Source organism: Adelges cooleyi, unplaced genomic scaffold, assembly GCF_023614345.1.
Source record: "Adelges cooleyi isolate 19-005CV unplaced genomic scaffold, UGA_ACOO_1.1 ACOO_flye_CR_arks_rails_tigmint_CR_PRNA_574, whole genome shotgun sequence".
Classification (NCBI taxonomy): Eukaryota; Metazoa; Arthropoda; class Insecta; order Hemiptera; family Adelgidae; genus Adelges; species Adelges cooleyi.
This window is the reverse complement of record NW_026096268.1, coordinates 5,056,546-5,080,415: the sequence shown is the minus strand read 5'-3', so window position 1 is coordinate 5,080,415 and position 23,870 is coordinate 5,056,546. Positions and strand designations below refer to the sequence as shown.

Below are 23,870 nucleotides of genomic sequence, written 5' to 3'. Positions count from 1 at the left end.
AGAGTTCTAGTGAGAGAAGTATTATTCAAATAAGCCACATTTTATATTATGTTTCAATATGAGGATATAACTAATATTAGTACAACTAGTTAAAAGTAAGTGCTAATATAAAAGTAATTTTTAATTAGTAATACTAAATAGGTTTTTATGTAAACACAATAAATAACTTATATTTATGTTTTAACAACTTATGTTAAAACATATTTATAATTTAATAATGATTTCCATGTTTTACATATTTCGATCTTCAGGTTTTTTATATGGATAATCCAAATACTCAAATATATCTTCTTCACTCTGAACTTCAACAGGCTCACCTGGTACTCCTATTGAAAAAATCAATACCAATGATTAAAAAAAATTGTATTTTAACATTTTTAATTTCTGTGACAAGCTACATATTATTTGTGAAATCTACATTTACCAGTTGAACCAATAGGTCTTAACGTGTACTCATTGAGTGTAAAACCTTTGCTTAAGGCATGATCTCTCATTTCTTTATTAAATATATCACTTCCCGTAAAATAGAGAACTGAACAATAAAACTGGTCATATGGATTCAAGCGAATATCCAAACGCCTTGATAAAGTTCCTACTTTACAAACTCCCTAAAACCAAATATAAATTATAGCAACTTGGAAAAAAAAAAGTTATTTTGCATAAAGATTTGTAATACCTACCATAAATTTTGTTTCGCCCAAAGAAATTGTTTCAGTAATTAAATTATTTTTTTTCAAAACATCTACAACCATATGTAATTTGTTGTTTTTTAACTTTTTTGATTCATTTGAGGTAAATGCTGGATGAGTAATTAAAACATCAATATCTCCACTGAAATCCTTTCCACGTCTAGATAAAAAATTAAAATGTTATAGGTAAAAAACATTAAAAAGCTAGGCATTCGTTTAACCCACCTATAGCTCCCACAAATTGTAACCTTAAATTCTGAATCTATACTAGACAAAGTACTGTTAATGATTTCCTCTACATTTTTTATTTCACTCCTTGGAATTTTTGTTTCAAAGTCATCTAAATATCTAATAAATAGTATTAAAAAATTAGCATAATAGTGTTTTTAACAATATATACTACACTAAAGTATAAGCAAAAGCAAGGAAGAAAGCTTAAACAAGTTCTAAAGGATCCGATCCAATGTAAAATATTTTATAAATTATGATTATTGACAAATAAAATAAAATATAAAGTTTCCATACAAATAATATATTGGCGTTATAGCTTAAGTAATCCATTTAGGGCCTTTGCTACCAAATCCTCCAGGGATGAGGTTCCATAAAAAATTTGTATATTCTAGGAAAAGTTGTTAGAAATTCTCTAGAATAAATGATTATGGATAGTAAAGATTTAATAAATTTAATTATTTTTTTTAGACTTATTTTCTTAGTTATTTAATTAAATCACTAAAAATAGATAATAAAGGTTAATTTATGAATTAAGACGTTTAGTAAAACTGTGAATGAGGAAACATATAATAATCTGGTAGATTAGTAAAACAAATGTAGTTAAAAAAAGAATCTATTAAAATTATTTTTAATATTATACAACAATTAACTTAATTAAGGTTAAAACAAGAAAAGAATAATATAAAGATGTAACAAATATATTTGTATTCCTTGTTGATACAATTATTAGCTATACGAACTATATAACTTCAATCAAATTTTATAACTATTTTACTGGTGAAAATATTCTTCCCAGAAAAAATTCTAACATTTCGTAGAGTAGTCTAGTTATAATCATTTTTTTTTTTTTTTTGAAAAGAAATACTTCCTACGGATGCATTGGAAATTAATTTTTGTTTACTTTACTAAAAAACCGAAAAAAAGGAATAAAAATTAAACAATTTTTTTTTAAATAAGTAAAACTTGTATGTTCATATTATAAAGGTTATAAATATATTTTCGAAAATTGAAGTCAAATACATTTTGTAGGAAATCTTCCTTAAATACAATTTTTTTTTATTGTTATCACACTATTTTATAAAGCGTGAGAGTTTTTCTCATCTTATAAAACAACCAAACGGTAGCGCGGAAGCCCTTTAAATATTATTAGATAGATATAAATAAACATACTTTAATCCCAACTTTTGGTGGTGATTGAGTTTGTCTACATTATTAGACAAATGATTAATGTTTGTAATACCCAAATCATATAATTCTTTTGCTTTAGCTGGACCAATACCACTAACTCTAGTTAGCTCTTTTATGGCTGTTGAAGAATCATCACTTCTAATCTTTAATGTAAATAAATTATACTATATTATTTATTTATATATATATATATATATATATATATATATATTGACATTATCAAATGTAGTATATGTTAACTAATAGTACATTTTCTAGTTTCCTTAATTTGCCAGTTTCTAAGAACTCGTCTATTTTTTTTGAAATTTTATCACCAATTCCATCAAGTTTGCGTGCTTCTTGACCCGATTTGATACGGTAAGTAAGTTTTGCTAATGTGCTCGCAGCTTTCCTATAAGCATTATATTTATGTATGTTACGCACTACATTTTTTTCATAGTCTGCCAATTCTATATGAAAAATGTTCAATATTTAATTTAAGTGTTTCAAACACATTAAGCGTTACATTTTTTAAATGCCTCACCTGTTAAAAACTCACAAAAGTCATGATTCGGATCACTATCGTCGCTAGGGGCTTTTCTCTTACTCATTTTTCAAGATAGAACAAAATATCAAAAGCAATAGCACTTATCTACAAATAATTTTTCTATTTAAGATCTATCTTAAACCATAGTTTTATTGGTTATTCGTTATTAATTAATAATAATTTATAATATAAGTATTACATTAGTGGGCATTAGAACTTATATTTTTATTTAATTGTATAGTATTTTTATTATAATAGTATAGTATTCATATTAATTTTTTTTATTACGTAATATGTAAGTATCATAATATTGTTATTTGTTATATGATCATGTAGAATTTTTCAATTTAGATATATTATCATGGTACACATAACATGTGTTTTTACGATGCCTGATAGCAAACACTATAAATGACATTTATAATATTTGCTGATAATCAAAAATAATATTGTTATCACTTCTCGTGCCATAATAATTTGATTTCAACATGTTGAGAACCAATAACGTCAAAAAATGTAATCTATTGTTGTTATCACATACTCCTCAATCCCAAATGGCCAAATCCTGATTGTTACAATTCAGCTCATTTGATACTTGTTAGTTGTTAGTTAAATACGTAGTAGTTTTAGTTTTAGTGGATTTCCTCGAGTCTAAATTGTTGACTGCCCATCCGGAAATTGAACGCAAGTAATGTTTAAAAATAAGTATTCTATTCAAAGGTCGTGACGTTTACCTTAACTGTCGGTTTTATCAAATTATAAAATGTCGTTTTGAGTTTTAAAAATGACAGTATTGTAATAAGATTGGTTTCGATATGGCTCACTGGACAGCTTCCACTACCGAAAATTGTATGTTTACTTTTACCACTTTGTAATTGTTCGTAATTACATTATTTATTTTTTGTTGACATGTTTCAGCTCCAAAAATTCCCAACAGACCAGCGCCACCGCCTCCAAAAATTAATAAATCTTTGTATGTAAAATTGTACAATAATATATTCCAGCCTTATATGCATATTATTATCTATTTTATAACTACTCTATAATTACATATTTTATTCCGCAATAGGTCACAAACAAGATTAGCTAAAGTATTGTCATTGAAACAGTCAAAATTGTTGAATGGGTTTCAACAGCCCGTAAAGAAAAAACCTCCTCCTAGACCCCCACCTCCAAAATGTATCCAACCATTGAAAAATCAGGTAGTTTTTTATATTATATACTTATAATTTATTTAAATGGTATTTACTATTAAATATTGAACAATATTATGACATGTAGTTATAGTTATATCATGTATAGTTATAAATCCATATTATCAATTAGCATTAAAATATCTAAATAAGTTGTTTAAAAATAAATTAAATAATGAATGAAACAACAAAATGGTCTATATAAAAACTGTGTAATAATAATATGTAAGTTGTGACATAATGTATTATAGTTTATCATATAAACTGCTTACGAAAATTAAAAATATAATTATGTATAGAAAAATTCTGATTTTTTATCTGAAGGATAGTATCTATTATTTTTTTTCCTAATTACTAGAAATTATACGTAGTTAAAGAACTACTACCTAACTTTAATATTTATTATATTTAATTATTGTTTTTCTTTTATAGAGTAAAAGTGGTTTAACATCATTAATTGGATTTAAAACAAAACATAATGTACCTACACCTCCTTGGGTAGGAAAACAAAATGAAATAGCAACGTCCTCTAGTGTTTCTCAGGTGGGCTGCTTAATAGACCTGAGTTCACCTCCGACCTCTCCGACATTGACGCACAAGTTTGTATTTACTACAAATTTTAAATTACTGAGCTTATTATTATTATTGTTTTAATAGATCTAGTAGCGATGGAAACAGTGTAGATAGTTTCAGCAGTGACTTTGGGCCTTGGAAGGAATCTCAAGCAGAGAGTAGTGGTTTTGAAGATGATTTTGATTTATTATCTACAAATGGAGATATGGATTATTTCAAAAAACCATTTTTATTTTCTCAAAGTACTGAACTATCACCACCACCTCCATCTTTGCCGCCACCTATGTTACCGCCAGATGCATTAAATGTTTTATTAAATGGCCCTAAATTGCCTCCTCGGCCTATTAAATACGTAAGTTAAATAATTTATACTTTTAGGGTCAATTGGTTGTTGATCTTATATTTAGATATGAGTGAACAATTAATGAGTAACACACACAAGTTTATATATTATGTGTACCTGCTAGAATTGAAAGACAATAATAACTACAAAAATAACACAAGTTTAGTTTTTTTTAGGGCCAAGCATTTTTTAATATCCCTGGAATTATTGTGAAATTTTTAAAATACAAAATTGTTTCATTCTCACTGTCTTGGCGTGTTTTCTTATTGTTAAATGATTTTATTGATGCATTTAGTTACTTGTTTTAAAATAGTTTAATTAATAATAATAATGTTGTATATATATATAACAAATAATATATATAATGGGTTTAAATTGTATAATCTACTAAAATCAATGAATGATGAATCATTTTGAAAAGCCCTGTATCTAATACAAATTATTGCAATGTTATATTAGTACTTTGACTTTTTTTGCATAACATGTTTTATATACGTTCAATACTTCAGACTTTTTATATCTATATAAATTACATGTACTTGTTTAATTTGTAGTCGAACTTATCATCAGAATCACAGTCAAAGTGTGTTGCACAATTTGATTATGTATCCAACCATACAGATGATTTAGCTTTTAAAGTAAGATTTTCATAACAATATTAATCAATTTGACAACTTTTGGTATTAAATTTAAAAAAATGTTATGTTTGCTTATAGCAAGGGGATGAAATATTGTTAACACGTAAAATTAACGACGATTGGTTAGAAGGTGAACTAGATGGACGTAGTGGTATGTTCCCCTCAAGCTATGTAAAAATAACAAAAGCTTTACTTGAAGAAAATGGTATAAATAAAAAATGCTATAAAGTAGTAGCCGTATTTACATTCAAACCTGAATGCTGGGAGGACTTAAGCATACAAGTAAAGAGTTAAATTAATTGGTTCAATCAATAAACAAATAATATGTAAACATGTTTTTTTAAGGAAGGTGATGAAATTCAAGTTCTGAAAAGAATTAATAATGATTGGTTGTATGGAGAGTGTAATGGATTGAAAGGCCAATTTCCGTCCAATTTTGTTACAGAACTTCCTGACGATTTGTGATATAAAAATAAATGCACTCAATATTACCAAAATTATTATTTAAGAAGCATTAAGAATAATTAATATGTGATAATTGTTTTGATTTAAAAAAAAAAATTATGTCAAAAATATTTTTCGTGTGTACCGAACAAATTTGAACAATCTTTAATGCTCAATGTGCGAACGAAACAGGGTAAACCAAACCTAAACAAATTAGAAAAAATATATTAGTTTTTATTGAAACCTGAAATGCTTTTGCATATATTACTTGGGTTAAAATTGTATTACTGTATGATTTTTATCAATTTATCTTAAAGCCATTATTTATATTATTTAGATAATCTATTATTATTATTTTTTAAACATTATAATCTAGTTACTATGTGCATTAAATTGCATAATGTATGTATACCTTTTATATTCTCTCAAATGAATTGTAACATTGCATATCTAATTAAATACACTTTTTTTGAATAATTTTGTTTGCTGGTTAACTATGTACAGAATTTTTATTTTTTTCATAATAATTTTAAAGGTTTTGCATTTTTATTGAATAACTAGTAAAATCTGCTTTCAAATTTTGAATGAAACGGGTCTAAAGTTCAGTTTAGGTAATTTGTTACAGCACTACACTACACATTAACATAATATTGTATTCAAACTTTAGCTTAAAAACAACTATTGATACTATATAACTACGATTATATATATTATATAACATTTATTGGAAATAGTATTTACAACTTAATTATAAACAATAAAATAATACACATAAACATTGAAATACAAAATATTTATAATTTTATACACGTAATATTATTTAAGAATTAAGCCTCAAAATGCTATGTTTTGGAAGCATTGATGTCGGATACTTTAACAGAAAGAAAAATCATATAATTTAACTTATCAGTAATTTGTTCAATAAACACTATCATTTATATAGGGATAAAGTAGTTTTAGGTGATGCTGTCATGTAAGAAATATAAATTTACAATTATAAATATATACATAAAAAAAAAAAAGATAAATATATATAATTTTTAAGTACTAAGTTGAATTAACATAAACTGGCCTAAACAATTGTTTAAATTTGTTCGTCTAATTGACATCTGATAATGGGACTTAAATCCTAAACGTAAATGATATAATTGATAATGCAAAAAATTAACATGTCAAAAATAACAAGAAACGAGAAAGCACATTATTAAGTACCCGACGAGGGTATCACAAAGATTCATATCACATAATGAAAAAAAATACAACTTTAAGATTAAAGAAAGACTACAAAAGCCTCAAATTTATATGTATATATAAGTACATACATATTTAAATTCATTGATCTTGAAATAAATTACTCATTGTTGTATTTAAAACTAATAAACTACAATAAAAACTAATTCAATTTCAATCTTTTGTATTGTTTTATTCATGTTTTTTTTTTTTTTTTTGAGCAAAATTTAGATTATTTGTGTATAGTTTCAAGGAGATGAAATACCAACCAATTGTCCAAAATAGTACCCGGTAAATTGAAGTTGGATAATTTTTTTTTATAGGTTTATGCACATGGTGGCCTTATTCGAATATTGAAGTTCCAAAATAATTGAGAATACACAATTTATTAAGTCCGTTGAGTATTAATTTAGTCTGGTTTGTAAATTGGTATTTTTGGAATAAATTCCACCAAAAGTACCTAAAAAAAAAAAAGTTCTATTAAAAATATATGAATGCATTTTTTACATGAGTTTTAAACATTAATATACAGAGTCATGAATTCATGCCCCACCTAATTTTTCAATAATATACTAAAATAATTACCTATGTAAAACATTTGTGATTTTTATCTAACAATAATAATTTTAAGTTTTTGTATTTTTTTTTCCAGTCAGAAGCCAAATTAAATGGTGATTATTTTTTTGACTTTTAAATTTAGACTAATTTGATGACAATTTCTTTCAGCTCTCAATAATCAGTTTTGAATTAACAGTTTTAAAGTTATTAAAGATTTAAATTAAGGATGGGAAAAAGGGTGTGGAGTAGTATTACTTTTATCTGTCCACATGACCTAATCACACTCCACTTCCAGTCCTTAATTTTAAACTGTATTATCTTTAAAGCTTATGACTTAAAACTAATTACCAACCAGTCAACAATTTTAGCATTTTATTTTTAATTAAAACAAATGAATTGAATCTATACGTTACCATTTAACGTTTTTTCAAAAGTTATCCCCGTAAATCTTGCTTCCAATTGAAAAAAAAAATAGAAAAACTTAAATTAGTTTGATAAAAATTAAAAAAGGTTTTACATATCATGGGTCATATATTTATAATTTTAGTAATCATTGAAAAATCAGGTAGCCCATGAAATTTTGAAGACCTTGTTATTAAGACTATATAAGTAGTTAAATGTTTTTGTACGTTGATACAGAAATTATTTTGGAAAACAAATATTGGAATATTTTAGTAAGTGGCAGTATTTAATATTAAAATATCAATTTCATCTTAATTTGACGATTATTTTTTCCCTTTTTATAAATCCTAGGAAAATACATAATATATTGATTTACATGGTTACACATGTTAGATAAATACAAACAATAAGATTTAGCTGACTGAAGCCACACATGTAAAATTCATTTATAATGACTGAAAATACAGAATGTGTACATTTTGAAGTATTTGGTCGAGTACAACAAGTTAACTTTCGGAAACACACACAAATGAAAGCAAATCAGCTAGGTCTGAAAGGATGGTGTAAGAATACCAGAAGTGGAACTGTAATAGGTATCATAGAAGGACAAAAAGAATATATAGATTTGATGAAACACTGGCTGAAAAACACCGGAAGTCCCAAAAGCGTAATAACTAATGTTGTTTTTAAAAACCAAAAGAGCGTTTCTAAACCACTTCATACATTTGAAATAATACGTTAGTTTTAATACTTAAGTAATTATATCAAATCTAAAATATTTGTATTTAATAAAACAAAACACTATTATACTATTAAAATGTTGAATCAATTATCATTACTTACATATTCTGTTATTGAAGAAGTATCTACTCTTTGTTTATTTAATCTCCAATGCAAACCAATTTTATGATACAGATGGTTATTTTCCCAATCAAGTAATTTATTTAAACTATGTTGAGTCTACAAAAAAAAAAAAAAATGGATAATTTATAATATTAAAAATGAGTTTTTATGATACCGTTTTCATTAGTTAAATGAATCATTTACCCTTTTGCTGAGGCATATAACTGGCCAAAGTGAACAACCTAGAGTACAGCAACAGCACATGCAACCACAAAACAGCCATTTAGCATTCATTGGTAAACTTTTCTTTAACACAGAATTGATTCGACTCATAGTTTCTTCAAATTCTTCAGGGGCAACACGTGACACCAGGGCACTTGGGAAATCTGATTGGAATCTGCTACTCAGCCCAAAACTGTAAAACAATAATGATATGTTGAAGACAATTTTAATTTCTGTAACAATATTTGGTTGTATTTAAAGACTAGGTATTTCAATTAACATTACATTTAATATAAATTATACTATAATAGAGTTCAACTAATCGTAAGAATTAAAGGCTATCTCATCTGGTTGAAAGATATATTAAAATAATTTCAAAACTGTGTCAACAATTTTGTAAGACTTGATTTATTCATTCTGAAAAACTGTTCTTACTACAATTTCACTGTTGTGTTCCATAATTATAGTAATTTTTTAAGCATTGCTGTTTACCAACAAAATAATAGATGTCATGTAACATTAATTAATAAGTATGTACTATTAACAACAAACAAATTGTTTTAAAAACAAGGTTGTTACATTGTTTTTGTTGCATTGTAACATTGAATATAGATAATATTATTGTTTTGGACAGCGTTTAATACTTGACATACTCGTTATGTATTGTGAGACATAAAACCTATATTACTATAATATTTGTACAAGAATTTTTTTTTTACATGTATTTATTATGTTTATTAATTTTAAATGCTCTCAGTAGGCACTAAACAAGTTGTGGGAGCTCGATAAATACACAAGACATACAGCCATTCAAACAGTTCGATGACCATGTTCTTGTGTACGAGCTGAATCATATTCTTATACCTCCAGAGTTACCCTTGAGATCCAAATTTGAATACTCACACTGTAAGATTGCCAATACCCCGGATAAGTATTGGGTCTTGAATGTGTGTCAGGTATGCTTCATCCATAGATGTGCAAGCAATTTCTTCATCATATCGTTGTATGTCGTCAAATACGGCCATGACATTTGTAAGGAAATAGGCTAGATAGATGACGAGTTAAGGTTAGAGTAGACAGGATTCAGTAACAAACCATCTGACATGACAAAGATGATTTACCAAGAAAAAACCAAACTGCCAGACGTACTTACTACTTGGGTCTCGGTGCGAAGCACAACAAAGGATTTTTCCTGTTTCAATTTTCTTTATGCGGAAAACATGTCCTAGATATAGAAATGCAGTGGTATCAACATGTGCCAAAGAAAAACCATATAGCGATTTACGAAACACAAAAATTATTATTATTATATCTATACAACACAATAAAGCATTAAAATTATATATGAGTAGTATAATGACACTTTGTTAAAATCAGATAAATCATAAAACACAAACTTCACTTTACTACTGCGTATTTTTTAGAACATGTTTTACTATTTTCGATTTTTTAATGATGACATAATTGTACCGAGTGTTCAATTATAAGTGTCTGTTTAAGTTGGTAACATGAATTCTTTTATCTGACCCTTCAACTTTTATCAATATTGTTAATGACAATTATGCAAGAATTCATAATGTAAATATTATTATTAATCCAATATTCTAATATAACACATTATATTCTATTAAGCTTTATAACAACATTTCATACTTCTAAATTTTGATTGGACTACACTGACAGTGGTTATCAGAAATTTAAAACACTAATAAATGGTGCAGTGAAGACATTTGTGCACTTGATCAATATACCATGGATAGAGACAGAGAAAGGTCTCCGGATGATAGCATACCTTTAGCGGACGACGATCCCCAAGGTAAACGGTTGTAATATTTGTATCTTTTATTTATGCATTATAATTACTTAGTTATGATTTGTATTTGTAGTTGTTATTCACGATGACCAAGATGTGTCTCAAAGTTCCAATGTTATTGTACGCAACCAAAGTATGGACTCACTACAGTCCTCGTTTACAAATGGTAGCTGTAGTCCAAGTAGAAATAGTAAGTAGGAGGTTCCTAAATAGGTTTTACAACTAATTCCTGATAATATAACAAAACTATAAACAATTAGGTATTATGTCATTTAAACTAATTGTTCTTATTATTTTATGAATAATATGAAACATTTTAAGCTTTTTGTTATACAAGATTTTTTTTCATATTGTATATATGTATCTTTGTAGTGTAATTGACAATAGTTCCAAATAAAATATTTAAACTGTTTTATTCATAAATTTAACTTGTACTATTCTAGGCCTAGACATGAGCCCTGATGAGTTAGAAGAAAAAGCGAGGCTTATAACTCAAGTTTTGGAATTACAGAATACATTGGATGGTAATTATTATAAATTTTAATTAATTCATCTTCATTTTTTAAAGTTCCATTATTTTTAATTAAATAATACTTTCTTAGATTTGTCTCAACGTGTGGACAGTGTTAAAGATGAGAATTTAAAACTACGATCTGAAAATCAAGTGCTGGGCCAATATATTGAAAATTTAATGTCCGCGTCTAGTGTTTTCCAAACAACGTCCCCTAGAGTAAAGAAAAAATAAACATTTCCACTATAATACAGCAATTACTTGTTTATTGTTTATTTGTTGCCAATTGCCATAAACATTCCAAAACAATATTACGCTTTGATTATACAATGCTTCGAACAAGCATTTCATTTCCTATTAGTTTATTGTATACAATTTATTATTTACAATATTTTAACTAAAAATTCATACAATTTATAATAAATTGTTAATAATGTATAATTTATAAAATGTGAATCAACTACCTAATTTTTTATGCTTTGTTTTTAGTAGTGACTTTATGTGGTTTAATATTGCTTAATGCAAAATATATTTCAACACCTGTTTGAACTGTATATTTTATTTATTTTAATATTTTACGGGCAATTCATCCCATCATTTTATGATAGGTTCTTGTTTTTTAATTTACATTCAACAAATTATCTAAACGATATAAGCTTTAAAGATATGATAGAATTAAAAATGTATATTGCTAAAGTTATTCTTTATTTTTTTTATTTTTTTATTGAAAACTCTTAGCAGCAAAGGCCATTGGGTTAGATTAGATGTTCAATATATACAATAAACATTACATTTGGAAACTAAAACATTAAATACATAACAGTTAGTTTTCTTTATTTTAAATGATCACATAAATCATACAGTGTTAAAAAAATGTATGAGGTAGGTTATTGCTTCAGGCTGAGACCTAAGGGTTTCTGAAAGGTCTTCAGATATTCTGTTATCCGTTCGCAGTCTTAGGTATTTACAACATTCAGTAAGAATGTGTTTTACAGTTAACCGAACCCTACATACTTCACATATTTATTCAATTGTTGTTGAATATGTACAATTATCAATTATGTATATTATCAAATGGTTAAAAATTCTATAGAAAAGACCAAAAATAGTTTGTTGTATTAATTATAGAACATAAATATTAACTAAACACAATTAATTTTGGTGCATATCAAATTTAAAACCTAAAAAATATAAATATCCAAATAAAACAATAAAGTGCAGCTATTAATATTAATCTTTAACTAATAATAATACTTAAAAAATGTAGAGGAACATTAAATGATAGTAACAAAATTAATGTAACCTCCAAGCGCTCGCGTATGCGTACTCTTTAACACCACGACTTATAGTACAAAAATTCAATGGCGGTGTAAACACCACTGCACAATACGCCAATAAGACTTTTTAAGACGCGAATGCTTGTAAGTTAATACTGCTAAGTGCTAAAAATAAAAAGAGTTAGATGAATGTATATTATACAGTTACAGGTAAAAAGTGTGTAGCGTTTTGCCCTCTTCTTGTTAGTGTACCCAATTTAATTTTTCCATTCTTTTTGATTGCCACATACCATTTTTTCCTTTGATATTTAAGAGATAAGTAAGCACTATAAGGCCCTTCTGGCTGTTCAATGAAAATTGTGGAATTTTTGGTTGGATTAGGCTGAAAATACCAATTGGCATTTAGAAATAACATATTTTGCAATAAAAAATCTCATAATTACCTCTCCATAGAGTTTGCTTTGTTTATTCATAGCTAAATATAGGTTGGCTTCTACTCCTTTAATGCGTACGTGTCCTGGGAACATAGATGTGAATTCCAGTATACAAAATTTGTTTGAGCTATCATCAGAGCTGGACACTGTCCCATCTGGCAATATAGCAAGATTATAACCATGTCTGCAATTTAATTTCATTCTTCGACCATAATGTCTGGTTGGGCTGTGCAGTGTTGTGCTTCTATGAGAATCCCACGATGATTGGCTAGATAATATACAACTAATAAAAAATACAAATTATTTTTACAAAAATTACAATCTATTACACATTAACAAATTCAAATTTACTTTTGAGTATCTGTTGTACTGTTTTCTTTAGTCGTTGATGTTTGTTTTATATTTTCCATGATCCATGAATTTTTTTATCGGTAACAATAAAATATTATATGGTAATTTATTGTACTCTTTATTAATGATTGGCATTAACGCATAGTACATACCTTAAAGCATCGCGTTTATTATTTATGCTGTATGAAAATATATATTAGTAGACATTCACTGTAGTAGGTGGATGAACATCAAATATTAATTTTAGTTTTTACAAGATGTTTTGTAGAATGACCATAAGGCACATGCGTGAGACGGGAGTGGGCTGACGTGGGCAGAGCTCCAATGCTAGATTCTAATATTAGTAGGTATCCATATATTTTTCCGGCAATTGGCGACATAATATTTATCATAGGATATGAACTTATACTGCCTATTACCAAAGAATGTCTGGTTTTACTAATAATAGTTATAATAATACGTTATTGTACTTAGTTGTTTTACAGCTTCGACTTGCTGTTTAATGATTGTAGGATTCACGGCGGCGGGACGTCTTAGGGACAATAAATAAACAATTTAATTTTAAGAAAAAATTACAAAAATAAAGCGAATCCCATATTTTGGATTGCCGGCGATACAGCATATTAGTTAAATTTTACGTTGTAAAATGCTTAAGTCAAGCTCTTACGTGCTAAGAAACAGAGTAATAGGAAATTCAATTTGAGAAATGCCAAACGTTTAAAACTTTTCCAATAATTTTTTTTATCTAAAATACTCATGTAGAAATGTCTCGATTTTTAATTGTGTATATATGTACTTAAATGGGTCATTTAAAAAAAATATAACTACGCATTATTTTCCCCCGACTCTTTAAAAAATTTTTAAGACCTACATGACCTTAGGATAGTAGCAATTGACATTAAAATTAAGAAATACCTAGATTAAGTGCTTCTAAAGTAATTAACTAATTAGTTAACAATTTTATAATAACATTGTATCTTATGATAATATTGTATTGAACTCTAAACTCTGCTGTACTCGAATTGGAAGGGAGGAAGACTGAGTACCAAAACTTCTTTTTTCAGAAATCATAGCGTACCCCTACTAATTTTTAAAAGCGGTAGTTTTTTTAGGGGTAAAAAAATGCCGGGTGCGTTTTTTTAAATTTTAAAGTAAAAACATCCCCCTAGTTTTGTTATTCCAATTCGAGCAATTAAAGTATAATAAAAACCTCTATTTAAATATGTTTAGTTGATCAATAATATATATTATATTATTATGTATTACCATGCGAGTACTAACACCACCCAAGTCCTAATTAAATTTCCCAAATTATACAGAAGGCGCAAAAAATCGATTCATTTTATTAGGAAATATCGTTTATGTGGTGTTGGTTTTTCTCCTATTTTTAGTGCTCCGATCATCACGCCATGGTGACCATTCGATCGGCCACGAAAAAATACATTAAATAGGGTACCGAACTCATTTTTGACAAAAAATGATTATTACTTATTAGGCGGTGTTAGAACTCAGTACTCACATCACAATATATTATATTAATATTAGGAATCTGCAGAACTCTTTTTTTCTTGGTAAGTGCAAGATGGATTGATATATTATCACTCCAACTTGGTTCAGTGGATTGTACCCGTGCTCTGTTGTGGAAACTACGTTTTTTTAAATTTATATGATTTCCGGGGGCTGTTTGACAGTGGTTCTCAATTTGTATGATATCAATTATGAAGGCTGTGATATTATCATTCTGAATATTATTGTAATATTCAGCAATCAGCAGTTAACATTCATACAGTACGGAAGAGCTGGAGTGATTTATACTTATCACAACATTATTGTTATGTTATGGAACATGGATAAATTAACATAAATAATAACATTTATATTTTGTGAAACTGATTGGTAAAGTTTATTCTCGTCGAATTTTGCTATCGAAATTTTGAAATTGAGTTTTTAACCTTATAATTATTTTTTATTAAACCAATTATTTTAAACATACATTTTTCAATCGCCATGAAGGTACTCTTAGTTGGTTGTGGTTTGACCTCTACAATAACTGCATATTTATTACGCACGCGTAGTTCAAATGTCCATCTGACTTTATGGGATAAAGCTAGAGGCCCTGGTGGTCGAACATCAGTGCGGCGTGGACCAAATGGAACCTTTGTTGATCTTGGGGCTCAATTTATCACCACAGACGAATGGACGTTAAAGAAATATTCAGACATATATAACTTATTGATTTCTACTAAACATCTAGTGCCAATGACATGTAATGTAGAAGGATTACAAGAGGTACAAGGAGAACAACATTTCATTGCGCCCAATGGTACTAATTCATTAGTAAAGCATTTATTAGATAATGCTAAGGTGGATTCAATTGTATTTGAAAGAAGAGTTAGTTCTATATTGCCATCAGGAAATGTTAAATGTACCGATGGATTTGAACAAATATTTGACTTAATTATTTTGACAGTCCCAGCACCACAATTACTGGAATTGGAATGTCCAATAATATCTTCAGTACGTAGCAATCTTAAAAAAGTTACATATAGTACACGCTTTACTTTTAATATGTTTTACGACAAAAAAATATTGGATGTAAATTGGGATGTTAAGTTCTTGGATGATAGCATTTTTAGATATATTTCTATAGATAACAGAAAAAGAGGACAGCTTAATGGTGCTGATTGTGTCGTTTTCCATACCACTAAAGAATTTGGACAAAAAAATATTAAAGAAACAAAAGATTCTATATTAAACATTTTAAATGATAAAGTGTACGAATTGTTTCCGGATTGGCCACAACCTGTATCTTGTAATGCTCATAAATGGTTATATTCTCAGGTAATTAATCCTTACAATAATACACCTGGCTGTGTTGTTCTAAACAGTGAATCAATACCAATATTAGGTGGTGGAGATTCTTTCACAAAATCTACATTCAATGGATGTATAGAATCAGCATTTAAAATTTATGAAACTGTGGAAAATCTTAATTTGTAAAAATGTGTGTAATTTTAAGTAATTAATTATAATTTAAATTGTAAACAGGGAACAACTTATTATGTATTTAGTCGTAATAAAAAAAAAAAAAACTTGATTTTTTATATACTTTAATTTAATTTTATGAATCTTCTTCTAAATTTAATTCATTAAGCTCATCATCTAAATCATCTAAGTCTTCATCGACAAAAAGATTTTCATTAATTGGGATAGCAGCTGATTCTGCCTCTACAAATCTGGTGTTTGGTAGCCGAGTACCTGTATCATCAACTTCACTTGCCTCGGATTCCAATGCTTCCAACTTAATTTCTCGTACCTGTGAATCGTACAAAAGCAAATATAAGTTCTAATGACATAAAAAAATAAAAAAATGTAATATAAATAAACTTTTTTTTCTTAATTAGCCAAAAAATTATAAGTGTTATACTATTATAATATACAGTTAATTACTCTGAAAAAAATAATACAAATATGATAGTAACATACATTTTCATTTTCATTTTCTTCTTCCTCCTCACGCAAATAGGAATCAAATGCTTCTTCTCCATCATCAATTGAATCACCAATTGCCATTTCAGGATTAAATGAAAACATTTCTCGACCAGAAAGCTATAATTAAAATGTATTTCTAAAATCATAATTGAAATTTTATTTTTATCATTAAAATTATTACTCCGATTTGTCTTCCAGCCTTATAATCTGTACGTTTTTTCTCTTCATCTTTAATAATAGCTTCTTTCCTTTCCTTAACTTTACGCTTTTTCCAAGCCAAAAAACTTTCTAAAGTAACTCTTGTAAATTTAACAGAATTTAAAGCTGCACGTTCTCTTTCTATCAAGTCTTCTAATTGGATTTCATCTTTCTTTTCATCTTTTTTCTTGTCCTGAATATTAAAAAATACAAATATAATTTTATGTAAGATTATTTAATTTAAATTTACCTTTTTAAGAACAAAGCCAGGCGGTAATGCATGCCTATAAATGCAAGACGTTCCATTTGGACACGACCAAAACCATCCATATTTGCTTTTTTCTACAGCTTCCAAGAAAAATTTGCAAATCTAAAATACGATAATAGATATCATAAAATGACTTTAAAAAAGTTTTTACTGTTAAAAATTACTATGTCAGTAGTTGGATGCTTCTTTTCACTTTCCCCATGTTTTTTTTCAACTACTTCTTTCAGTTTTTCATCATCCCAATTTTCCATGGTATCATTTTCATCCCCATCACGCATATCTACATACATACTACGTTTTTCGGCCTTTTTCTCCGTCGCCAAATCATGGGAAAACTTGCATTTTGATCCTTTGGCACACTGACCTTGCTTGTAAAATGCACATAAAATTGATTTTGGATCAGCACCTGAAATATAAATTACATTTAATATTATTTTTGGTTTTATTTGGTAGTCGCAAAATTTGTTGTACACTAAAACAATTGGTTTTTATTTTAAACAATATTATTTTACTTATTTTATATTTTACAATATGGAATATACATGGAAAATATCACTTTTAAACATTATTTCCACAACCCTTTTTTGGAAATCGCTTAGTATTGTTTATGTTGATTTCAATACTGAAATAGGTGTACTCCTCTAGTTCAAAATTATAGCTATTTGACATTGAGAATTATTGTAGAACGAGACACACACATATTAATTATTTTAACTCAATAATTGTTTTTCTTCAACTATCATTTTTGTCAAATTCCTATTTTTTTTCCTTGTTAATTTTAAGGGTGGACCTCAGTTTGGACTTGTTAGGTTGGTGACCGCTTTCAGCAAAGTATCAGGTTAGAATTTTCTTATTCTCATTAGGTAAGCTACTTTGTTCTCTTGGAGGGGTTTGAGTTGGCTTCTACAGATAACAGATATAGGGAGTAACTTAAAATAATGATTATACTATAGTAATGTGCACATACTCATGGTAGAGATTTACAAATAAAGGTAGAACAAAAAAGAGACGAATGCGATGATATGGTGAATGGAGTGAATATAGAAATGGTGATGGATAGAGCGGTTTTGGCTGGCTAACCCTATTTTAATGATGTAAGGTGAAGAAGAATAACTGTACATTGCTTACAAAATGACTCAATTAGAGTCAATCAAAATAGTTTAGTAATGCAACTTAAGATAAAGTTATAATAAGAAAGAGTTTTTATCCAAAATATAAAAGTAGGTCTCTAAAAAAGAACAATATTTAATATTACTACTACCTTTTTCTATTTTTTGTACAGGTTTGAAAATTAGTCCTAAATCATCTTTATCGTCTTTCTTTTTTTCTTCAACTTTTCGTGGTGGTATTCCACCTGATTTGACCTGTTTTTCAACTTGTTGAATAAATCTTTGTTGTTTAGCTCCTTTTTTATTTTTGAGTCCAAACGTTTTATCCTAGAGAACAGATTATGCACCAGGCTAAAAATATCTTGATAAGGTAAAATAATAATTAAACTAAGCAATAACACGTACATACCTAATATGTACTAAGAATAATAACTGTTTTAATTTTTAATACTCACTTCGATAACTTTTTCTTTTTTTTTTTGATCAGCTTTTTTGCTAGTGCCCTGAGCCTTTTTAGGAGGCATCCTTTTAATTGTAAGATTAAACTACCTTCAGAATAAAAATGTGTTGATAAATTTTGATGGTAAGTATACTTTCTACTAACAGTACTAATTACTAAATCGAAACAAGTAACAAAATTAGTTTTTTCAAAAAAGTTCTTGTTAATTATTTAATATGTTATCAAATTTCGTACCATAACCTCAAAATAAAATATTATTTTCATAAAGATATACAACGTTGCCAACTTAATATATTTCAACCTGGGTTACATAATGTGATATCGTTGCTTAAGTGGCAACACCACCTTTTACCTATTATATTTTTCCATCGAAATTAGAATAAATATAAAATATATCAAATAATATTTTTCTCTTAACACAGGCAATTAACTCAAAAAAATCGGTTTCAATTACCATTCCAAAACATATGTATTCAATTATTCAAGTATAGTGTTATTTATTGACTTAATCGTAAATCTGAATAATGAGCTCGCCAGTCGATTCCCTGCTAATTTTTAATAAGAGTATTGCCATAAACTTAATTTACATACTAAATTGTAAGATGGGTAGTGTTGCCACTTAAGCGACAATATTGTATCGGCATATGAAACTTTAAAATGGTAATATCACAGACAACAGCTAATGTAATTCTCTGTGCCCGTCGACCGATTTTATTCTATGGATACGAAGTATCAAATATTATGATTTATGTGGCTGCCCTTCGCATTTTGTGTTGAATAGTAGTCTCTCAAACAATGTAATTTTTTTTTTTTTTTTTACAAAGATCAATAACACGTTAATACTTTGAGAGAAGGATGGGTATTAATGCATCTTTGATTGCATTAGCCTCAAATAAAAGGAATGTATAATATAGAATACTAATAAAAGTATGACTCATAAATGGTTTGAAGGAAACGAGAGATGGAGGTAATATGGATCATACTTGGCAAAATTTCTAAATTTAAAGATATCAACTCAAATGTATTATATTTTAAAGAATAGAAGGGTATTATTAAGTTTTTTTTTTAAATAATTAGTTTTATTGTACATATAATATTTTTACACTATTTGATTTTCAAACATAATAAACAAACTACAATGCAGGTTAATAAGGGTTCTCAAGTAATATTTGTTACCATTCCCTTATTTTTTTTTGCTGCACTCCTGTAAGAATATAATAAGCTTTATCTGTGTGCCTTATACTCATTTGTTTATGCTTTTGATGTGTTTTACACAAATTGTACATTCTTTGGTCACGGGTAACAAAATAACAGTCTTTGCAACGTTTTCTTATTTTTCCAAAAACTTTGAAACCTCTTGTAGAGCTTAGTAAAAATCCAAATAAAGGTGTTTGAACTCCCAATACATTTGGACTTCTATTCATTAACGACACAGGTCTTTGCAACATCTTTTGAAATAAATTACTTAATGCGTTCATTCTGAAACAAAATTATTTATTTATAAATCAGTAATATATATAATATGTAACATAAACTTTAGTGTGTAATGTAATATTGTTTAATAATAAAAATAATATTCACAATCCATAATTTGAAAAACAAATGTGTAAGACCTAAAACCACAAATTATTACATTCTTACTGAATTTAATAATATTTGGTTATAATTATTCAAACTTTCTTATTTAAATAGCAATGTGTTATGAATAAAATTGGAATTGCATGCCTTAATGAAAAAAAGGCGACAGACTGTCAAATATTCTAGCAATAGACTAATGCATGGTTGCCAGTTTTACTAATAATTTATCCTTTCGTCGCTGACAACAAGAAACAAGAGGTATTAGAGAATACCAGCCAGCTGTAGTCCTAAACCAATAAAAATTTAACTATATTAAATCTAAGTGCCAGCCTACGAGGAAAAAAGTAGTGTAAATAAATTTGAATCGCTTATTCAAAAAACTGAATAAGTCACCATTTTTCCAAAAAATGTTTTTTGGTAAAACAAGTTTGTGTATCAATAGAAACAAGTCAAAACTAGTCCTAAAGCCTATAAAATATGTTTTCTGAAATCATTTTTATAGTAGTTATAATTCGACTGTAATCATAATTAAGTGTTTTCCCAACATTTTGTATTTTTGACTTACCTATTTCCTTCCTTGATTAAGCAATTCATTTATCATTTAACATGCATATTTCATGTTTACTAAGATTTAAATAACTTACCTTCTTTATTATACTTAAATGCATATACTCTTGATCGTTATTAGAAAGCACTATGAACAAATTAACTTAATTAATTAGGTAGATTCTTACAAGAAAAAATTATATATTATTATTTATTTTAAAACTACCTCAAACGAATAATAAAATTTACAAATCACAATTCACCAATTGATATGAAAATAATACCAACGCCATATATTCTTGGAAAAGGTGATAAGAATTATTGATATCAATAATTAATTCTAAATACCACAGATGAGTTAAAATTTTATCTTATCTGTGTAAATACCAACATTAGAATATAAAAACTAAAAAAAGATGTTTGATTACTGATGAGAAGACCCTCACAAATTAGCTACTAAATATTAAATTTGGCCCATCATGATAAATAATTCAAACAATAAGAAATTATTTAATTTAAATGTTTTGTACATTTATTAAAAATGAATCAAGAATTAAGGAAAGCAACTATCACGGTTTTAAGAAATGTTCTGAATTATGTACAAAAATTAAGAATTAATGCCAAGGTAGAATTATCCACTGCTATAACTTCCGCAAAAGCTCTTTTGAACTAGTATTTGTACTGTCTGCTGACCCTCGTGACTAAGTGTTATCCATGTTTTATACCATGCGTCTATCCGATGACTCCCCATTATTTCCGAATTACTTAATGGAAAGTGGATCCTCTCTAAATCCTCCTGTGAAATTGGGACTTATTGATCCAATCATTTATGTTAATTCCCTGCTCAGTAGCTTTGAATTACAATTAGCACAGGAATAATCCAACGTTGGGACAAAACCATCAATAATAACACCTAATGTCACAGCCTGGAACAAAACATTGTAGTTAATGCTAGACTCAGCTAAAGATGATAAATCCAAAACAGCAATAATTTTATAGGGTTCCTGATCATGAATCTTTTAAGAACTTCTGTCAAAGGAGCACCCTCAGTAGCTCAGCATATATTCACTAAGTCTTATGCAGCTTATAAATCCTTGTGGTAAAATCTGGTTGAAATCAAACTATTTTATCCCCCTCATAAGAATATCATTACCCATTTCTCTTCTGACTTCAAGAGATTTTCTCCAAATCGTAGTTGTACTTTAGCTGTATTAGTGTATGCATATGAGAAATTGAACGTCTCTAAATCAGCACGTGTAACAGAATTTATAAGTGCATGATGTCTCTTTGCACAATGGTGGTATTAACGCATATAAAAAAAACTAACATTATTACTTATAATGTAAAAAGTTCCTTTAATTAATACAAATTATATTAATACTATAAATATGAGTATTAACATTTTTTAACATTAAATGATTAAATGTCAATAAATAGTTTAATATCAATTAATTGTATGTATAATATATACTTAGTTTATTTAAAAATTAAATTACATAAAAAAAAAAATTATAATCAGATTTTTATTTCCATCATTTTTTTTTTCCATAGAATTCTTAGTAAACATTACAAATAAATATTTTAACATACTTTGAGAAATATAAGTAATACAGGCTAGTTCAAATAAAGTTTTAAAGAACATCCAATTGATAAATACACTAGTATTTAGTTATTCTAATGATAACTATGTAATTTTCTAAAAACTGAATAATACAAATGATTATTGTGTGTTAGTATATTTTTTATAGTAGATATAATTTAAACTACAAGTCAAAATATTAAAGCTTAAATTAAAATATTTGTATAGCTATAAGTAAAAACAAATATTACAAACTTTCATTGCTTATGAAATACCCAATTTCTGGAGTTCTTTTTTAAGTGCGGTTTTTTTCTTTTTATGAAGACTCATTACAGTGTTAAGACCCTTTTCAGTTTCTTCCTTTAAAATTCGTAACATTATACTTTTAAGGATATCTAGAAAATCTTCAACTAGAAGGTCAGCTTCTTTTTTCCCCAACTCCACAAACTTGCATGGAGGATCTAAAGTAAGGGCTCTTTTTTTGTGTTCTTCCCAAGGTTTATCAGTTGGCTCCCAGCCATCAAGTTCAATAAAACATGAGAAGCATCTTACCGTACCAGGGAAATCAGACTGTGGACAATAGAATCCGGCTTCGGCCATTTCTTTAGTACTAGGTTTGCTCATATTCCAATTATTGAGTGAATTCATTCTGGTTATTTCCCAAGCGTGTCCAATTCTTTGGTCAAATCCAAAAGATTTAAATTGATCAATTATCGCCTTGTGAATTTCAGAATTCATTTTAGACTACTTTATAAAACTTTTGTAAAAAAAAAAATTAAACCGTTGTCTTTATTCTTATATGTATGTATTATATGTATTGTATGTATTATATGTATTGTACAATGACTGATAGTGATAGTTAAAATTTAAATTAACCGACAACGACAACAGCTTACGCCTCACAGCTGACAAGTTACTCAAACACCACCAGTCACCACTGACCACACAGAATACCAACTCCAACACAATAAGATGTAAGAAACAAATTCCGTAATCAATTCTCTAACAATATACAGTATAGCCAACAGCTTGTTATGGTCAAAATTTTGGAAAAGTGGTACTATCCCGTGACGAGCATGAAGTTAGCGGCGGGCGGCCGTAGTTTCCAATTCCCATTACGATTTACGATATTAAAAAAATTATAAAATAAATGATAAGAATTAAGTAACAAAAC

The 23,870-nt window shown here is 27.6% G+C and overlaps 8 protein-coding genes across 11 annotated transcripts; 3 read left to right on the top strand and 5 right to left on the bottom strand.

The window, feature by feature from the left end:
• Positions 1-96: 96 nt before the first annotated feature.
• Positions 97-2,926, bottom strand: LOC126842825 (DNA polymerase beta-like). Its single transcript, XM_050580003.1, has 7 exons — positions 2,632-2,926; positions 2,358-2,557; positions 2,091-2,251; positions 915-1,037; positions 681-849; positions 425-608; positions 97-326 (listed from the first exon to the last, which is right to left on the bottom strand). Exons 1-7 carry the CDS (start codon positions 2,696-2,698, stop codon positions 232-234), a joined length of 999 nt encoding a protein of 332 aa, XP_050435960.1. The 5' UTR covers positions 2,699-2,926; the 3' UTR covers positions 97-231.
• Positions 2,927-3,190: 264 nt separating this feature from the next.
• Positions 3,191-6,302, top strand: LOC126843646 (SH3 domain-containing protein 19). Its single transcript, XM_050581295.1, has 8 exons — positions 3,191-3,483; positions 3,553-3,607; positions 3,704-3,836; positions 4,260-4,426; positions 4,485-4,752; positions 5,298-5,381; positions 5,460-5,663; positions 5,727-6,302. Exons 1-8 carry the CDS (start codon positions 3,450-3,452, stop codon positions 5,844-5,846), a joined length of 1,065 nt encoding a protein of 354 aa, XP_050437252.1. The 5' UTR covers positions 3,191-3,449; the 3' UTR covers positions 5,847-6,302.
• Positions 6,303-6,611: 309 nt separating this feature from the next.
• On the bottom strand, positions 6,612-10,467 carry LOC126843648 (cysteine-rich hydrophobic domain-containing protein 2). Of its 4 annotated transcripts, none has more exons than XM_050581301.1 (5): positions 9,984-10,467; positions 9,063-9,273; positions 8,859-8,975; positions 8,027-8,065; positions 6,612-7,515 (listed from the first exon to the last, which is right to left on the bottom strand). In XM_050581301.1, exons 1-4 carry the CDS (start codon positions 10,103-10,105, stop codon positions 8,048-8,050), a joined length of 468 nt encoding a protein of 155 aa, XP_050437258.1. In that variant the 5' UTR covers positions 10,106-10,467; the 3' UTR covers positions 6,612-7,515; positions 8,027-8,047. The 4 variants fall into 4 exon arrangements, with proteins under 4 accessions (XP_050437258.1, XP_050437255.1, XP_050437257.1 ...); XM_050581298.1 differs by lacking the exon at positions 8,027-8,065 and having other exon boundaries at positions 6,615-7,515; positions 9,984-10,125; positions 10,202-10,464; XM_050581300.1 differs by lacking the exon at positions 8,027-8,065 and having other exon boundaries at positions 6,615-7,515; positions 9,984-10,125; positions 10,230-10,464.
• A 162-nt stretch (positions 10,468-10,629) lies between these two features.
• LOC126843649 (short coiled-coil protein B) lies at positions 10,630-11,894 on the top strand. Its single transcript, XM_050581302.1, has 4 exons — positions 10,630-10,896; positions 10,967-11,083; positions 11,337-11,417; positions 11,496-11,894. The coding sequence occupies exons 1-4, from the start codon at positions 10,833-10,835 to the stop codon at positions 11,636-11,638; spliced, it is 405 nt and encodes a 134-aa protein (XP_050437259.1). The 5' UTR covers positions 10,630-10,832; the 3' UTR covers positions 11,639-11,894.
• A 327-nt stretch (positions 11,895-12,221) lies between these two features.
• Positions 12,222-16,080, bottom strand: LOC126843647 (fibroblast growth factor 1-like). Its single transcript, XM_050581296.1, has 3 exons — positions 13,467-16,080; positions 13,125-13,398; positions 12,222-13,063 (listed from the first exon to the last, which is right to left on the bottom strand). Exons 1-3 carry the CDS (start codon positions 13,523-13,525, stop codon positions 12,878-12,880), a joined length of 519 nt encoding a protein of 172 aa, XP_050437253.1. The 5' UTR covers positions 13,526-16,080; the 3' UTR covers positions 12,222-12,877.
• On the top strand, positions 15,474-16,537 carry LOC126843050 (renalase-like). Its single transcript, XM_050580356.1, has 3 exons — positions 15,474-15,983; positions 16,308-16,413; positions 16,515-16,537. Exons 1-3 carry the CDS (start codon positions 15,474-15,476, stop codon positions 16,535-16,537), a joined length of 639 nt encoding a protein of 212 aa, XP_050436313.1.
• Positions 16,538-16,559: 22 nt separating this feature from the next.
• LOC126843645 (zinc finger CCCH domain-containing protein 15 homolog) lies at positions 16,560-19,220 on the bottom strand. The gene is made up of 7 exons (XM_050581294.1): positions 18,989-19,220; positions 18,686-18,860; positions 17,589-17,830; positions 17,407-17,526; positions 17,140-17,349; positions 16,953-17,075; positions 16,560-16,782 (listed from the first exon to the last, which is right to left on the bottom strand). The coding sequence occupies exons 1-7, from the start codon at positions 19,055-19,057 to the stop codon at positions 16,588-16,590; spliced, it is 1,134 nt and encodes a 377-aa protein (XP_050437251.1). The 5' UTR covers positions 19,058-19,220; the 3' UTR covers positions 16,560-16,587.
• Positions 19,221-22,712: 3,492 nt separating this feature from the next.
• Positions 22,713-23,641, bottom strand: LOC126843209 (baculoviral IAP repeat-containing protein 5.2-B). The gene has a single exon (XM_050580583.1). The coding sequence runs from the start codon at positions 23,432-23,434 to the stop codon at positions 22,961-22,963; it is 474 nt and encodes a 157-aa protein (XP_050436540.1). The 5' UTR covers positions 23,435-23,641; the 3' UTR covers positions 22,713-22,960.
• Positions 23,642-23,870: the final 229 nt, after the last annotated feature.

Coding starts and splice junctions, on each gene's coding strand:
- LOC126842825 (XM_050580003.1), bottom strand. CDS start 2,698: ATGAGTAAGAGAAAAGCCCCTAGCGACGATAGTGATCCGAATCATGAC. Junction 850..914: donor ACAATTTGTGGGAGCTATAG/GTGGGTTAAACG, acceptor TTTTTTATCTAG/ACGTGGAAAGGATTTCAGTG. Junction 609..680: donor TGGGCGAAACAAAATTTATG/GTAGGTATTACA, acceptor ATTTGGTTTTAG/GGAGTTTGTAAAGTAGGAAC.
- LOC126843646 (XM_050581295.1), top strand. CDS start 3,450: ATGGCTCACTGGACAGCTTCCACTACCGAAAATT. Junction 4,753..5,297: donor CTCCTCGGCCTATTAAATAC/GTAAGTTAAATA, acceptor TTTAATTTGTAG/TCGAACTTATCATCAGAATC. Junction 5,664..5,726: donor GGGAGGACTTAAGCATACAA/GTAAAGAGTTAA, acceptor TGTTTTTTTAAG/GAAGGTGATGAAATTCAAGT.
- LOC126843648 (XM_050581298.1), bottom strand. CDS start 10,105: ATGGCCGTATTTGACGACATACAACGATATGATGAAGAAATTGCTTGC. Junction 8,976..9,062: donor TTATATGCCTCAGCAAAAGG/GTAAATGATTCA, acceptor TTTTTTTTGTAG/ACTCAACATAGTTTAAATAA. Junction 7,516..8,858: donor CTTCTTCAATAACAGAATAT/GTAAGTAATGAT, acceptor TTTTTTTTTTAG/GTACTTTTGGTGGAATTTAT.
- LOC126843649 (XM_050581302.1), top strand. CDS start 10,833: ATGGATAGAGACAGAGAAAGGTCTCCGGATGATAGCATACCTTTAGCG. Junction 10,897..10,966: donor AGCGGACGACGATCCCCAAG/GTAAACGGTTGT, acceptor TTGTATTTGTAG/TTGTTATTCACGATGACCAA. Junction 11,418..11,495: donor ATTACAGAATACATTGGATG/GTAATTATTATA, acceptor ATACTTTCTTAG/ATTTGTCTCAACGTGTGGAC.
- LOC126843647 (XM_050581296.1), bottom strand. CDS start 13,525: ATGGAAAATATAAAACAAACATCAACGACTAAAGAAAACAGTACAACA. Junction 13,399..13,466: donor AGTACAACAGATACTCAAAA/GTAAATTTGAAT, acceptor ATTTTTTATTAG/TTGTATATTATCTAGCCAAT. Junction 13,064..13,124: donor AAAGCAAACTCTATGGAGAG/GTAATTATGAGA, acceptor TGGTATTTTCAG/CCTAATCCAACCAAAAATTC.
- LOC126843050 (XM_050580356.1), top strand. CDS start 15,474: ATGAAGGTACTCTTAGTTGGTTGTGGTTTGACCTCTACAATAACTGCA. Junction 15,984..16,307: donor AATGTCCAATAATATCTTCA/GTACGTAGCAAT, acceptor TTATATTCTCAG/GTAATTAATCCTTACAATAA. Junction 16,414..16,514: donor AAAATCTACATTCAATGGAT/GTATAGAATCAG, acceptor AATTGTAAACAG/GGAACAACTTATTATGTATT.
- LOC126843645 (XM_050581294.1), bottom strand. CDS start 19,057: ATGCCTCCTAAAAAGGCTCAGGGCACTAGCAAAAAAGCTGATCAAAAA. Junction 17,350..17,406: donor CTGGCTTTGTTCTTAAAAAG/GTAAATTTAAAT, acceptor TTTAATATTCAG/GACAAGAAAAAAGATGAAAA. Junction 16,783..16,952: donor AAGAAAATGAAAATGAAAAT/GTATGTTACTAT, acceptor TACGATTCACAG/GTACGAGAAATTAAGTTGGA.
- LOC126843209 (XM_050580583.1), bottom strand. CDS start 23,434: ATGAATTCTGAAATTCACAAGGCGATAATTGATCAATTTAAATCTTTT.